Raw genomic sequence first — 16101 nt, 5'->3', positions numbered from 1 at the left:
CATCTAAAAAGGGATTAAATTCGATTTTTTCCCCTACAGATCTACACAACCTACTCCACATTTTCAAAGTGAAAGAAAGCTATATACAATTTTCCCAATTTTATTTTTACTGAAATATCATAATTGGATCAGTCTCCATCCCCCAGATGTAATACTTGGTTAAAGCAAATTTGGCAGCCATTACAGCTGTGAATCATTTTCATTAAGATTCTACCAACTGCAAAACTCTTAGGGTAACATACAGTGCTTTCAGAAAGTATTCAGACCCCTTCACTTTTTCCACATTTTGTTACGTTACAGCCTAAATCTAAAATGGATTAAATTGTTACCCCCCATCTATCTACACACAATACCCCATAATGACAAAGCAAAAACTGGTTTTTAGAAATGTTTGCAAATTTTTAAGTCTTCTTGGGTATGACGCTACAAGCTTGGCACACCTGTATTTGGGGAGTTTCTCCCATGCTTCTCTGCAGATCCTCTCAAGCTCTTTTCAGGTCTCTCCAGAGATGTTCGATCGGGTTCAAGTCCGGGCTCTAGCTGAGCCACTCAAGGACATTCAGAGACTTGTCCCGAAGCCACTCATGCGTTGTCTTGGCTGTGTGCTTAGGGTCGTTGTCCTGTTGGACGGTGAACCTTCGCCCCAGTCTGAGGTCCTGAGCGCTCTGGTGCAAGGATCTCTGTACTTTGCTCCGTTCATCTTTCCCTCGATCCTGACTAGTCTCCCAGTCCCTGCCACTGAAAAACATCCCCACAGCATGATGCTGCCACCACCAAGCTTCACCGTAGGGATGGTGCCAGGTTTCCTCCAGATGTAACAGTTGGCGTTCAGGCCAAAGAGTTCAATCTTGTTTTTCATGGTCTGAGAATCCTTTAGGTGCCTTTTGGCAAAATCCAAGTGGGCTGTCATGTGCCTTTTACTGAGGAGTGGCTTCCGTCTGGCCACTCTACCATAAAGGCCTGATTGGTGGAGTGCTGCAGAGATGGTTGTCCTTCTGGAAGGTTCCCCCATCTCCACAGAGGAACTCTGTCAGAGTGACCATCAGGTTCTTGGTCACCTCCCTGACCAAGGCCCTTCACCCCGATTGCTCAGTTTGGCCGGGCGGCCAGCTCTAGGAAGAGTCTTGGTGGTTCCAAACTTCTTCCATTTAAGAATTATAGAGGCCACTGTGTTCTTGGGGACATTCAATGCTGCAGAAATGTGTTGGTACCCTTCCCCAGATCTGTGCCTCGACACAATCCTGTCTCTGAGTTCTACGGACAATTCCTTCGACCTCATGGCTTGGTTTTTGCTCTGACATGCACTGTCAACTGTGGGACCTGATATATATATATATATGTATATGCCTTTCCAAATCATGTCCAATCAATTGAATTTACCACAGGTGGACTCCAATCAAGTTGTAGAAACATCAAGGATGATGAATGGAAACAGGATGCACTTGAGCTCAATTTCGACTCATAGCAAAGGGTCTGAATACTTATGTAAATAAGATATGTTTTTTGTTTGTAATAAATGTGCAAAAATGTATAAAATCCTGTTTTCGCAGCGTCATTATGGGGTATTGTGTGAAGATTGATTTTGATTTTTTTTAAATGTAATCTATTTTAGAATAAGGCTGTAACGTAACACCCTGTGAAAAAAGTCAAGGGGTCTGAATACTTTCCGAATACACTGAATAGCCATTGTTTTTGTCAAAATTGCTCAGGCTCAGTAATTTTGGTTGGGGTTCATTGATAGACAGCGATATTTAAATCTTGTTTTAAGCATATTTAAGTCAGGACTGAGACTAAACCACTCAACACCTCTTGGAAAGCCATTCTGGTATGTGTTTTGCATACAAATGTGTGTAATTGTCCCACATAAAAATAAAACTGTCCCAGGGTTAGGTTTTAAAACTGAGGTGGGCTTTGCTCCTTTCATATTTATTTTCATCCTAACAAACTCCCCAGTCCTTACCCATAATGATGCTGCCACCACAATACTTGAAAATACAAGGGATCAACAAGATTGCATTCACTACATATTACTGGCCTGGATAACAAAGTGAAAAGAAAGAAGCCAGTGTAAAGAAAATCAATTCCATATCATCCATTCTGTTTGCAACACGGCTGTTAAATACTGCAAGACAACACGGCAACTACATTAAAAACGACAGGGTTGGGTCAAATCCAATACAACAGAGTGAAACCCTCTCTATTTACAAGTATTGTGGTGGCGGCATCATGTTATGGGTATGCTTGTCATCGGCAGGGACTGGGAAGTTTGTCAGGATCAAAATAAATATGAAAGTAGCCCAGGTAAAATGCTAGAGCAAAACCCACCGGTCTTCTGAAATGGCTTTCCAAGACGTGTGGAGTGTTCCCGAGTGATCTAGTCTCAGTCCTGACTTAAATCTCCTTGCAGAATGAAGTGGAGGCCTGCTAGTACTCCTGGATGAAACTCAGTGCTTTCAGATGACTGCAATGTGTTTTAAGTGTTTGACATGAGTGTGTGATAGACTAACACAAACCAACACAATGTTAAAAGATGAAATACTTAAAAATGGCCTTTGACAGCACTGTCCATTGTCAGCAATAGATTGTATAGCCTACTTTACATCCATGGGTTGTAGTGAATTAAAGCACTTAAATAAAGAGACTAGGCAGATCTAAAGTTGTGTTCTGTTATTTCTCATTCGCTTTACAAAGTGAAATTAGAGAGGGTGGAGGTGATACTTACCTGTGTATTAGATGAACACACATACTCTCACTGACTTTCTGAGAAGAGCTCAGACATAGGACCTGTGTCACATACAGATACACATTCTGAAACAGGGACAGTCTCGGAGTCTCATGCCGTAAGTGAAGCATCTTTCCTAACGTTACTTAGGATGGCAGTCAGGACTCCTGTGTGTGTCGGACACAAAACATTCATTCTTCTGGTGAGTCCATGTTCCAGAGCCTTGTGTCGACCTTGTCCTTCACCTAAATACTTTGATAATTTCTTTAAATATAGAGCCTTTTTTTTAGACCACCAAAATAAAACAATTGCTTGTCCCTGAAATATCAATGTTCTGGTCCCACTTGTATTAAATGTCCCTAAAACATTTTGACATAGTAATTACATACCGTTAGATACAGAGTAATGTCGTTCTTTTCCCAGTTGGTGTACTTATACATCGCGTTGACTGCACATCAAAATGTATTTAACATGCATTATATCTGCAAACAAATTCAAATGTATTGTGTTAAAACATCTCCTTCCTGTTTGACACTCGCCTTACGTGCAAATCTCAGAAATGTTGCCTCAAACAGGTATACCAGTTGTAAGTACTAACCCTGTATATGTACCCACTATATCTGCCAGTGTAATTACCATGTAAATGCAGAGTTTTGCCACCACTCAATATGAAGTTGGACCGTCGTTTTTTTGCCGGAGGGTTTCCACTAGTTACAACAAACACAAAGTCAAAACGGGCTATATCGTAAAAATTCATGAAAACAAAAGTAACCTTTTTGGTCCTAATTTAAGGTTAGGCGTAAGGTTAGCAGTGTGGTTAAGGTTCGGTTTAAAATCACATCTTAAGAAGAGAAATTAAAGATATAGGCGGGGGTTATGACTTTATGGATGTGGTAACTAGTGACGACCGGGTACGAGAGATCATCTCCATTCTGTTAGTGAAAGGCAGAAGTCCTCTGGGGCTGCTGATTGGCTGACTGTTTTCCCCCACAGATACAATAGAATGGAAACTCCAGCATGTGACACACCCCAACACAGCTATACACCAGAGGAGGCTGGTGGGAGGAGCTATAGGAGGACAGGCTCATTGTAATGCCTGGAATGGAATAAATGGAACAGTATCAAACACATCAAACATATGGAAACCACATGTTTGACCCATCCCATTTACTCCATTCCAACCATTACAATGAGTCCGTCCTCCTATAGCTCCTCCCACCAGCCTCCACTGCTATAAACACACATACACGACACAAGCATACGCATCCACTCCTACACCAAGACCTAATACCCACACTAAAGCATATCCACACACACAAATGCAAAAATTCATACACATGCCCAAAACTGTGCACACAGTCATTCTGTACACCTATGGATCCCTGAATAACAGCTATGTGGAGGAGTGAGCGCTCTGATATGTCCAGTCTTTAGGTGATTGAGACATTGCCTCTCCTCTCCGTTTTTATCCATCTTCTTTCCATCCACCCATCTTTGCCCTTTTCCAGAGACAGCTTCCCAGGGACTAAACTTCCAGAAAGTCTCTTCCCAGATCCATGTAGGCCTCGTCGATGTAGCTGGCTATGGCACAAAGTGATGTCCGGTCTGAGTCCAACAGAACCGACACCGTCTCCTTCCAATAGGTGAAGAGGATACAGGAGCTCTGTTGCAGATAGGAGAGAGAGAATGATAGGAGGAGAGAGAATGATGCGAGAGAATGATAGGAGAGAGAGAGAATGATAGGAGAGAGAATGATAGGAGGAGAGAGAGAGAGAATGATAGGGGAGAGAGAGCGAATAATACGAGAGAATGATACGAGGAAAGAATGACAGGAGAGAATGATAGGAGGAGAGAGAGAACGATAGGAGGAGAGAGAGAGAACGATAGGAGGAGAGAGAGAGAACGATAGGAGGAGAGAGAGAGAACGATAGGAGGAGAGAGAGAGAACGATAGGAGAGAGAGAACGATAGGAGGAGAGAGAGAACGATAGGAGAGAGAGAGAGAGCGATAGGAGGAGAGAGCGATAGGAGGAGAGAGAATGATAGGAGGAGAGAGAGAATGATAGGAGAGAGAGAGCGAATAATACGAGAGAGAATGATACGAGAGAGAGAATGATATGAGGAGAGAGAGAATGATAGGAGAGAGAGAGCGAATAATACGAGAGAGAGAGAGAATGATACGAGGAGAGAGAGAGGAGAGAATGATACGAGAGAGAGAGAATAATACGAGAGAGAATGATAAGAGATAAAATGATAGTGATAGGAGGAGAGATAAAATGATAAGAGAAAGAGAGAATGATACGAGGGGAGAGAAAAAGATAAGCGATAAAATGATAGTGATAGGAAGAGAGAGGGAATGATAGGAGAGAGAATGATATAGAAAGGTAAAGGGGGATATCTAGTCAGTTGCACAACTGAATGCATTCAACAAAAATGTGTCTTCTTCATTTAACCCAAGTAAGTCACTCAACCACAATAGGACAGAACATGGTTTAGTGTACAGGTGACCTAATACAGAATTACCACCATAGAGTAGTCGGCCCCTAGAGTAGTCGGCCCCTAGAGTAGTCGGCATTCAAGTAACAACGGTGTGTGTGCTGGCGCATTGGGGAGGACACTCACATTCTCCAGACAGGTGCTGTCCTTGTCCTTGTTGAGGTAGTGGCGCTGCCAGAAGCGCAGCAGGTTGTGGAAGTTGTTGAGCAGGCAGCCGGGGTATTTCTCAGCGTACTCCTTCTCTCTCAGGGCATTGAGGTAGAAGGACAGCTTGCCCCGTCTCCTGGCCAGCATCAATACCACCAGGCTCGTGTTCAGACAGCTCACATTCTCCTAATATTGGTAGGGTCCAGCCACCATCAAACAGATGGGAAAGGAAACAGTCCGTTAAACATGCAGATGATCCAGACAAGTTTATGTCTCAATATGAGAAACAAGAAATACAGGAATGTGAAGTCTGATAGCTAGAAGGAGGATGCAATGGCATGAGTCATTAGCATCAGAGTAAAACTGACAACGGAGAATGGAATAGGGGGTTTCCTTGCCTGTGTGAGCGTCTGCACGTTGATGATGTTGACGAGCCTGAAGAGGATAGTTAGTCTGTTCTCCACACGGACCATGTAGGACAACAGACTGCACTCTGCCAGCACCTCCACCACTACAGGAAAGAGAGAGAGAGAGATGGAGTCAGAGGTGGATTTCTAGGAATGCCCAGAGTAGACGTAACCCACTGGTTGAATCAACCTTGGTTCCACGTCACTTCAACCCAAAAAGAAATCTATGTGATGACATTGAATCAATGTGGACAACTGATTGGATTTGCAAAAAGTCATCAACGTCAGGGAATGTCTTTTTTTAACCCATATTTTAACCTAAATCCAATGACGTTGATTTCACATTAGTTGACAACTCAACCAAATGTAAATCAAAACTTGACGTTGAACTGACGTCTGCGCCCAGTGGGAATATTTCACTACTCCAAAGCCACACACAAATCCTCCTGATGCTTCAGTGGGCTGACTAAAACAACTGAAGTCTTTCTTTTTTATTTAGTTCAATTCAGGTCAGTTAAGAATAAATACTTATTTACAATGACTGCCTGGTTAATTCTTAAAAGTCTAAGCTGGGGGGGGGGGGTTCTAAACTGACATATGGAATTGTTTTAAGATGGTCATACTATGGATTTTTTAGCTATTTGATTTAGAATTATTTCATAAAATATTGATTTTGGCCTTTACTACTATGGCCCAGAGAAACGCATTGAATAACACATTCATAAATGGCAAAAAAAGACAGTCAAAAGATAAATGGTAAGAAACAAGGTTTTGAAGTGTTTGTCCGAAATCTAGCGAGATAAGAAAGCTCAGGAAATATATATATATATATATATATATATATTAACACAGTTATGTAAAGTAAAAATACTTTGAAGTACTACTTAAGTCTGTACTTTACTTTCCTATTTATAGATTTGACAACTTTTACCCCACTACATTCCTAAAGAAAATAATGTACTTTTTACTCCATACATTTTCCCTGACACCCAAAAGTACTAGTTACATTTTGAATGCTTAGCAGGACAGGAAAATGGTCCAGTTCACACACTTATCAAGAGAACATCCCTGGTCATCCCTACTGCCTCTGATTTGGCGGACTCACTAAAAACAAATGCTTTGTTTGTAAATGACGTCTGAGTGTGCCCCTGGCTATCTGTAAATTTTAAAAACAAGAAAATAGAAGGAATGTGAAATGATTTATACTTTTACTTTTGATACTTAAGTATAAGTATATTTGAGCAATTACATTTATTTTTTATACTTAAGTATATTTAAAACCAACTACTTTTAGACTTTTACTCAAGTAGTATTTTACTGGGTGACTTTCACTTTTACTTGAGCCATTTTCTATTAGGGTATCTTTACTTTTACTCAAGTATGATAATTAGGTACTTTTTTCTACCACTGTGTGTGTGTTTATATATATATATATATATATATATATATATATATATATATATATATACACACACACACACACACACACACACACACACACACACACACACACAGTGGGGAAAAAAAGTATTTAGTCAGCCACCAATTGTGCAAGTTCTCCCACTTAAAAAGATGAGAGAGGCCTGTAATTTTCATCATAGGTACACGTCAACTATGACAGACAAAATGAGAAAACAAATTCCAGAAAATCACATTGTAGGATTTTTAATGAATTTATTTGCAAATTATGGTGGAAAATAAGTATTTGGTCAATAACAAAAGTTTCTCAATACTTTGTTATATACCCTTTGTTGGCAATGACACAGGTCAAACGTTTTCTGTAAGTCTTCACAAGGTTTTCACACACTGTTGCTGGTATTTTGGCCCATTCCTCCATGCAGATCTCTTCTAGAGCAGTGATGTTTTGGGGCTGTCGCTGGGCAACACAGACTTTCAACTCCCTCCAAATATTTTCTATGGGGTTGAGATCTGGAGACTGGCTAGGCCACTCCAGGACCTTGAAATGCTTCTTACGAAGCAACTCCTTCGTTGCCCGGGCGGTGTGTTTGGGATCATTGTCATGCTGAAAGACCCAGCCACGTTTCATCTTCAATGCCCTTGCTGATGGAAGGAGGTTTTCACTCAAAATCTCACGATACATGGCCCCACTCATTCTTTTCTTTACACAGATCAGTCGTCCTGGTCCCTTTGCAGAAAAACAGCCCCAAAGCATGATGTTTCCAACCCCATGCTTCACAGTAGGTATGGTGTTCTTTGGATGCAACTCAGCATTCTTTGTCCTCAAAACACGACGAGTTGAGTTTTTACCAAAAAGTTATATTTTGGTTTCATCTAACCATATGACATTCTCCCAATCCTCTTCTGGATCATCCAAATGCACTCTAGCAAACTTCAGACGGGCCTAGACATGTACTGGCTTAAGCAGGGGGACACGTCTGGCACTGCAGGATTTGAGTCCCTGGCGGCGTAGTGTGTTACTGATGGTAGGCTGTGTTACTTTGGTCCCAGCTCTCTGCAGGTCATTCACTAGGTCCCCCCGTGTGGTTCTGGGATTTTTGCTCACAGTTCTTGTGATCATTTTGACCCCACGGGGTGAGATCTTGCATGGAGCCCCAGATCGAGGGAGATTATCAGTGGTCTTGTATGTCTTCCATTTCCTAATAATTGCTCCCACAGTTGATTTCTTCAAACCAAACTGCTTATCTATTGTAGATTCAGTCTTCCCAGCCTGGTGCAGGTCTACAATTTTGTTTCTGGTGTCCTTTGACAGCTCTTTGGTCTTGGCCATAGTGGAGTTTGGAGTGTGACTGTTTGAGGTTGTGGACAGGTGTCTTTTATACTGATAACAAGTTCAAACAGGTGCCATTAATACAGGTAACGAGTGGAGGACAGAGGAGCCTCTTAAAGAAGAAGTTAGAGGTCTGTGAGAGCCAGAAATCTTGCTTGTTTGTAGGTGACCAAATACTTATTTTCCACCATAATTTGCAAATAAATTCATTAAAAGTCCTACAATGTGATTTTCTGAAAAAAAAATTCTCAATTTGTCTGTCATAGTTGACGTGTACCTATGATGAAAATTACAGGCCTCTCATCTTTTTAAGTGGGAGAACTTGCACAATTGGTGGCTGACTAAATACTTTTTTCCCCCACTGTATATACCTGCAAAATCAGCAGTGTATCAAATACTTGTTCCCCCCACTGTGTATATACAATTTATTTTTTTACACATATTTAACCCCTTTTTTAGGTTGGCACAAAACTACCTTCATACTTCCATTAATTTTTTACAACTGGTACCGTTACTTTCAGACGAGTCCAGTGACACTTGTGGGGGGTCTTAGAGCAAAAGGGAGAACAACATAGTGTTTGTGAGAATCTCTACTTTCCACAGTGGGGTCACATTAGTTTGTAACCCAAACCATTCGGACGCTACAAACAGAAGTTGGCACGTTGATGGTACCGACTTCAGACGAGTCCCGACACTTGTTGGGGTCGTAGAGCAAAATGGACACCACCACTTACATTGACACACCGGTGTGCCAATCGACTCTAGGGGGTGAACACGTTTCTACAACCACAAACATGTGCTCACCAGTAGGGCTAAGACTATTTTCTATGGACCTACCTCTCACATCGTCAGTCTGGCTCTCGAAGCGGTCCAGGGACAGGATGATACAGCGCACCAGCATGTTGGAGTCCACCAGAGAGCTGTTGATCTGGGTCATGAACGTCTGGAACTAACACAGGAAGCAGAAATGAAACCAAAGATGTATTACGGAAGTGATCTGTAGGGTTAAGCTAGAAAATGGACGGCACTCAACCCCTTTCCATCGGCCTGATCCTCATTCCTTTGAAGTGCCTCTCCCCTGGGCAGTGTCCTACCTTCTCCTCCGTGTTGACGTATTTGTTGAACCTCTTGAAGGAGTCGATGTTGAACTTCATGAGTTCCCCCAGCAGGTCAAAGTAACTCTGCAGGACGTCCCTGGACTTACAGCCGCTGTCTATGATGCAGAACAGGATGTGCTGGAAGGACAGAGGAGAGGGATTAATGGGAGGTTTTTAAATGAATACTTGAAGGTGGTTCTATCATAGGTGTGTGTGTGTGGCTTCACTGGCTTGGCGACAGCCTCTGTACCTCCAGCAGCCCTCTCTTGAGCAGGAACACCTGGTCAGCGTAGGAGGTGGCTCCTCTCAGGAAGCTCTCTACCGCCCTCGCCTGCCAGAACCTACAGACAGAGACACTAGTCTTCCTCTTTCTTAACCTGATGATGTTTCACTCATTAACTCCTGGAGTAAACACACACTCACCTGAATGAGGATTCGGCCGGTTCTTTCTTCATGACTGAAAGTAGCCGTGTCAGGAGGCCCTTTTTACCATCACAGATTAGATTTCTATATAGAAGAGAAAAAAGATGCAATGCAGGATTTGACAAATTCAGAAAAAACAAAAATGTCCTCCATCCCAGTGCCCCAGCCTAACTAAGAGCCCTACCTGTCCGTGTTGACGAGAGCCTCCACCTCAGGGATGTTGGCCTTCAGAGAGATGGCACTGAGCTCATTCAGCTCCTGAGCGTTCAGGAGGAGATACTTGTTCCTGAGAGAGAGGAGGAAAGTTCAGACAAGATCCAAATGATAGTCACTGAACATGATGGTACCAAACTCAGTTTCAGGTCATGTGTCTAATTCCCCAGCAATACAGTTTAATTCATACAGTCTGTACTGAACTCACTCATGGTGGTCGCTGAAGCTCTGGAGTAGTCGTAGAAACTGGATTTTAAAGGAGATCTCCTGTGTGTGTGATAAAGAGAGGAGGACCAGTGAGTGCTGCAATAGAGGTGCTTAGTGCTACAGCGCCATTGAACCCATTCCCAGAGCGGTCTTCTTACCGGGCTGCAGTCACAGTTCTGGTTCTGGCCGTGGAGGACGTGGGTGGACGTCTGCCTTCTCCAGATCAGCTTGTCAAATAGGTTGTTGAGTCCTGGAATCAGTTTGAACTCTGCCAGCATTCTGTGAACCTGTTTACAAGGCACCATATGTTTACAATCAAATGGATTCTATAATTAAACAGTAAGGCCCGAGGGGATGTGGTATATGGCCAATATACCATGGCTAAGGGCTGTTGTTAGGCACGACGCAATGCAGAGTGCCTGGACACAGCCCTTAGCCGTGGTATATTGGCCATATACCACGAACCCCCGAGGTGCCTTATTGCTATTATACACTGGTTACCAAAGTAATTAGAACAGTAATAATACATGTTTTGTCATACCCGTGGTATACAGTCTGATATACCACGGCTGTCAGTCAATCAGCATTCAGGGCTCGAACCACCCAGTTTATAAAGCCCCTTTTACATCAGCAGTTGTCACAAAGTGCTTAACAGACACCCAACCTAAAACCCCAAATGGCAAGCAATGCAGCAGCAGAAGCACAGTAGCTACTTTACAATCTCAGTTACTGATGGAAGCCATTTCCTGTTGTAAACTAAAGTCCACATATCTGTCTCACCTGGTTCCTCTGGCGGCCAATGAGAAGCACACAGAGCACATAGAGCACCTCCACCTTGTACATGATCTCATGGACGATCTTCATGGACTGGGGCAGACTGTGCCTGAGAGGACTGGTGGCCAGAGAGCTCTCGTCTGACGACTCTGAGAAAGAAAGAGCACAGTGTACGGAAACACATTAAGATTCAGGAATGCTAACTGGCGAGGGTCCAAAAAGGTGGAGAAAAAAAAATCTGTGAACTGCAAGAAAATATGTAAACTGTACGATATTTTTTTGCCTATTTTCAGAGTGAGGTTGTCACAATACCAATATTTTACTAATGATGTGACACCAGGCCAAGTATCACGATACCGAGTAGTATCGTGATACTACTAATTCATTGTGCAGTCCTAAGCCAATATACCTTGTTATTAGCTAGCTAGCCAGGTAACATGACTAAACAAGGTCGTTTGAGTAGCCCTCGAGTAGTTTAAAACGTCCATGGTTTATAAATATAAAATGTGCACCAATTCGAGGTAGAAAGGGGAGAAGGTAGCTCTGGTGGTTTGGGCTAGAAAATTGCAGTTTTCAGTCATGTAAAGGCACAAGCATGACAGTCTCTGTGCTCCGTTTTTCCCTCTATGGCAGTGGTACTCAACCTAGTCAGACTGGCCTGCTTGTTCTTACAGAGGAAATGAAAAGATCTGTATCCACTTCGCTCGCACTGCGAGCCGCTCCGATAATTAAACAAATGTAACAGAAACCGCATCACTGTCTACACAACCCCAGTCCACCATCACGGCTGAATAACATTTGAAAACTTACGGAGAAGCGCAGAAGGAACGGCTGGAGAGAAGCAGCTGAGTAGGCTAATGGCTGGTTAGGGGATGTGGCTGGAGAGAAGCAGCTGAGTAGGCTAATGGCTGGTTAGGGGATGTGGCTGGAGAGAAGCAGCTGAGTAGGCTAATGGCTGGTTAGGGGATGTGGCTGGAGAGAAGCAGCTGAGTAGGCTAATGGCTGGTTAGGGGATGTGGCTGGAGAGAAGCAGCTGAGTAGGCTAATGGCTGGTTAGGGGATGTGGCTGGCTGCTCACACCGGACACTGGATGATGAAGCACTCATTCTGACATCACACTCTGATATTCTATTTGTAGGACACGTAGGGATGCATTCTGTGCTCAGTCAGAAACATCCACCATTATTTAGAGATCACACAGAGAGAAGATCAGGTTCTACATTCACGTGGATGACCTACTTTGAGATCAAAACGGCAAACAGTGACGACTCACGCGTGACTGTAAAGTCTGTCACACTCTGACCCATATTACTGATGTCTAAGAAAACTGTGAACGACAGTCCATTATACTGTAAGCATATTTCAGATGACTGGAGCACGGCGTGTGACGGAGAGTGCATGTATATCTATTGGTCTGACCTGTGCTGCTCTGCTCTGCGTCCTCTGTGGCCATCTGCATAAGCGCGTCCAGCACCAGGGCGTTGTCCAGCCAGGTGTACCAGTCCTGAAGCTCCAGTAACAGGCTGGATGCCCCCGAGGCCTCAGACACCTTCCTGGTAGCCAGTTTACACAGCCGCTCAATGAAGCTCGGGATGCTCAGCAGGGCCACTGATGCACACAGGGGTTAAAGCAAAAATAAATCCCATGCATGACTACAACTTAAGTCCATCTCAGCTCGCGTGCCACATTGGGATTTCCAAATTCAATTATGACTGATTTGTTTGTCAAAATCAATTTGCGGGACAAAAAAGGGCAATTATTTGAAACTATATATGTCCATTATCATTTCTACATACTTCCTATCTAGTTTTAGACATTCAAGTGTGGCCTGGAGTGTTTCTTTAACCCAAAATAATAATTTCCCCCCAAAGAATGGTTTAGTCAAACCTCCTGCGTCATCCATATGACGGAAATCCGTCACAGTGACTGAGAACTTTAACCCCTGTGCACAGTGAGAGAACAGATTATTTGATTATCAAATTACTGTTTCCCATTAAAGTGGCAATCAGCAGTCAAAACAATAACAAAGCGTACTCCCCGCCACTGTTTCACTAAAAAGCTGCAGCATGGGGCTGGAGAAATGTAACCATTCTCAAATTCATAAACAGAGCTATGGATGAAAGGACTGACCATCCATTATATCAAAATTATACTTTGTTCACCAACATTGGAGTAAAACAAGCTTATATTTTGGGTTTTGATGGGATACGACAGTTGAACTAAGCTCATGAGGCATTTATACGTTATATTCTTCAAGAATCAATAGGTACATATCATTAATTTATAAGTCCAAAAATATATATAGCTACTGCAGATTTCCCCTTTAACTGAGTCCTAAGGAAACATTGAGGAGTACAAATCCATCATTTTGTTCATCTCATTCATCGTTGAGCAATAGAGAGACAAGTCATTTGCAAGGGATTTTCTTCATTAAAAAGCTAGTCATATGAAGCAATGCCTTCTATTCTCTCTCCCTGGTCTGATGGTGAGAGCTGTCTTACCCTGGTTGACTTCAGAGTGGGACGGGCAGAGGTTGGCCTTCTGCTGGGCGTTTTTAGCCAGCAGTGTGTGCTTGTCATCGTTGCTCATTTCCGGCTCAGAGATGGTGACTGACAGGATGCGGCAGAAGTTGGCCAGCTGCTGCTGGTTGAAGCTCTGGACCAGACTGGGCAGGTTGGGGATGTCCTCCAGCTGGATCATCTCCTGGAGCATAGAGATGAAGGTGGAAGGTACAGGTTATTGGGGTCATTCCACTTCAAATAGGCACAGGACAAATGGTTCTGGAATGCTTCTTAGATGTTTCTAACTACAGAAACCATTTCATACAAAATAGTGGGTGTCATGGCTTGCTGAAATGACATGGAACAACTCATTAACGTTTTTTGTGAATCTTTTGGGCATTTGGGTTCGGTTTGATATGATCAAAGTTCAGCAAATGTGTAAGGACTGACAGTGATAGTATGGATTTTGAGGCCGTCCTTACCTTCCTGACCCCAAGAATGTCCTCAATCAATGTGGCTGTTTGCAAAAATGTCTTCTTGTTTGACATTAGTGTAAACAAAAACATGACAAAGTCGTCTCGTGATGCCAGACTTCTAGTGACTCCTTCCATCTGAAAGTGAGGGAAAGCTCATGATTAACCTTCCCTGACTAAAAGAAAGGAAAGAGGGTGGACATCATCCTGTCAGACAGTGTTAAAGGAAAACTCCACCCAAAAACTATATTTTTGTATTTGTTTCATTAGTCCATTGTTGACATAGTCCCAAAATGTTTTGCTTGTCAACAATCAAGTTTTCAAGATATGTAACTTTCATATGATATTGCGTTTGGCATCATACAGGGATGATTTCTGTATTTCTTACATGCATTCAAACACTTTTTTTTTTTATACTTACACATATACAACAATTGTACAGAACACTTAAACAATCCTTGACGAGGTCATCACTCACTGCAATGAGAACATATATGTTAGAATATATTCAAGGCATGAAAAAATTGGTTCCTCACATTTGCAAAACTATGACCCAGGAATGTAATATGGCTTACTTTTAGGGAAATTGGTCCGTGTGGTGAGGGTGGGTCTCATCAGAATCTCCACTAGTAACTGAGGACAAAGTAGAAATTAAAACCCTGACACAGCAAATATGGTCACTGACAAGACCGTCGGTTCTATATGCCTGTGTCAACATGTTGGAGACTCACATCAACGCCTCCAAAGAGGTCAAAGGTGTATGTGTTAGGATAGGTGGACTCCTGTGCTGTTCTCCTGTCCTCTGTCACAAACGACATTGCCTCCATGGAGAGAAAAGATGCCACTTCCTACCACACCACAGTGAGAACACAAACACATCATGAACACCACACCTATCAGCTCAACAGCAAATACCATCACAGCTACCACGGGAAAAACAAGCACGAACCCATCGCCTCTAAAGAGGGTCATTACCGCTCCAATGAGGTCTGACTGAGGTCAGGGAAGAGTTATTATTGCACCTTGATAATGGAGTGGATCTGGGAGAGGTCACTGTTAAGGTGACTGCTGTCATACAGTTTCTGCAGCATCACTGGAATTCCATGCCACTGGGCCTGATGGTCCCTCTCCTGAAGTAGGGCCTCAGACATCTGAGGACAAGGAGGGAACACCATAGGAACAAGAACTTGTCAAGGATAGGGATAATGCAGTACATAAATCAGCTATCCCCCTCTGAGTGTATATTAGACAGACAAGATATACACACACGCGTCATTGCCCTGATTTGAGGGGCTACACTAGTTGATGTTAAAATATGATAGCTGTAGCCACCTAACGTTAGCTAACTAGATCGCGATTTATAAAAAAAAAAATTGGGGGGGGGTTGCTGTGATAACTTTTCCATAGTGATCAGCAAGGAAGCTAGCGGACTTAAACTCCACGGTGAAGGAAGTTTATTTTACTTCATTCACCATTGAGTGGAGTTTAGTCCGCTACAATGAAGCCATCCAACTTAGTTAAGTAGCTAACGTAGTAGCTAGCATATTAACTAGTTAGCTAGCTAATAAAATGACTACCTACATACAATTCCACTACTTTAGCTAGCCGTTTGCTAGCTACGCTAGCTAGGCACAGCGTTCCGTTTAAATAGACGTAGCTAGCTATATCAACCTAGCTAGCTAACGTCAGCAAGCAAGCTAGCTGGCTTTCTCCGTCACAAACCCTCGTAATTTCGGCTTTTACCAAGGATTTCTAAATGTGTATTTTACCTCTGAGCTTCGACAAATTCCCCAGCCATTGATTTGACCATGTCTGATCCTTGTAAGTATGTTTCTATTACTATTTCTTCGGGTCCGAGGGGGCTCGAGTCCCTCTGTTGTCGCCATACTTCTT

At 42.8% G+C, this 16101-nt stretch overlaps 1 protein-coding gene across 1 annotated transcript; it reads right to left on the bottom strand.

The window, feature by feature from the left end:
- Positions 1-3898: 3898 nt before the first annotated feature.
- Positions 3899-16101, bottom strand: LOC121546050 (short transient receptor potential channel 4-associated protein). Its single transcript, XM_041857055.1, has 19 exons — positions 15978-16101; positions 15231-15359; positions 14940-15056; positions 14784-14841; positions 14630-14685; positions 14218-14346; positions 13736-13937; positions 12654-12842; positions 11241-11383; positions 10619-10747; positions 10462-10520; positions 10225-10326; positions 10041-10124; positions 9868-9958; positions 9615-9755; positions 9358-9469; positions 5763-5875; positions 5344-5550; positions 3899-4385 (listed from the first exon to the last, which is right to left on the bottom strand). Exons 1-19 carry the CDS (start codon positions 16092-16094, stop codon positions 4248-4250), a joined length of 2316 nt encoding a protein of 771 aa, XP_041712989.1. The 5' UTR covers positions 16095-16101; the 3' UTR covers positions 3899-4247.

This window comes from Coregonus clupeaformis, chromosome 30 (assembly GCF_020615455.1).
Source record: "Coregonus clupeaformis isolate EN_2021a chromosome 30, ASM2061545v1, whole genome shotgun sequence".
Taxonomy (NCBI): domain Eukaryota; kingdom Metazoa; phylum Chordata; class Actinopteri; order Salmoniformes; family Salmonidae; genus Coregonus; species Coregonus clupeaformis.
Note: the sequence above shows the minus strand (reverse complement) of the source record. Positions and strands in the feature narration are given on the sequence as shown.

Excerpts from the sequence above, each read along its gene's own strand:
- LOC121546050 (XM_041857055.1), bottom strand. The coding sequence starts at position 16,094 with ATGGCGACAACAGAGGGACTCGAGCCCCCTCGGACCCGAAGAAATAGT. Across the intron at positions 15,057-15,230 it reads AGATCCACTCCATTATCAAG|GAAGTGGCATCTTTTCTCTC; the intron begins GTGCAATAATAA and ends GTGGTGTGGTAG. Across the intron at positions 5,551-5,762 it reads ACGTGCAGACGCTCACACAG|GAGAATGTGAGCTGTCTGAA; the intron begins GCAAGGAAACCC and ends TACCAATATTAG.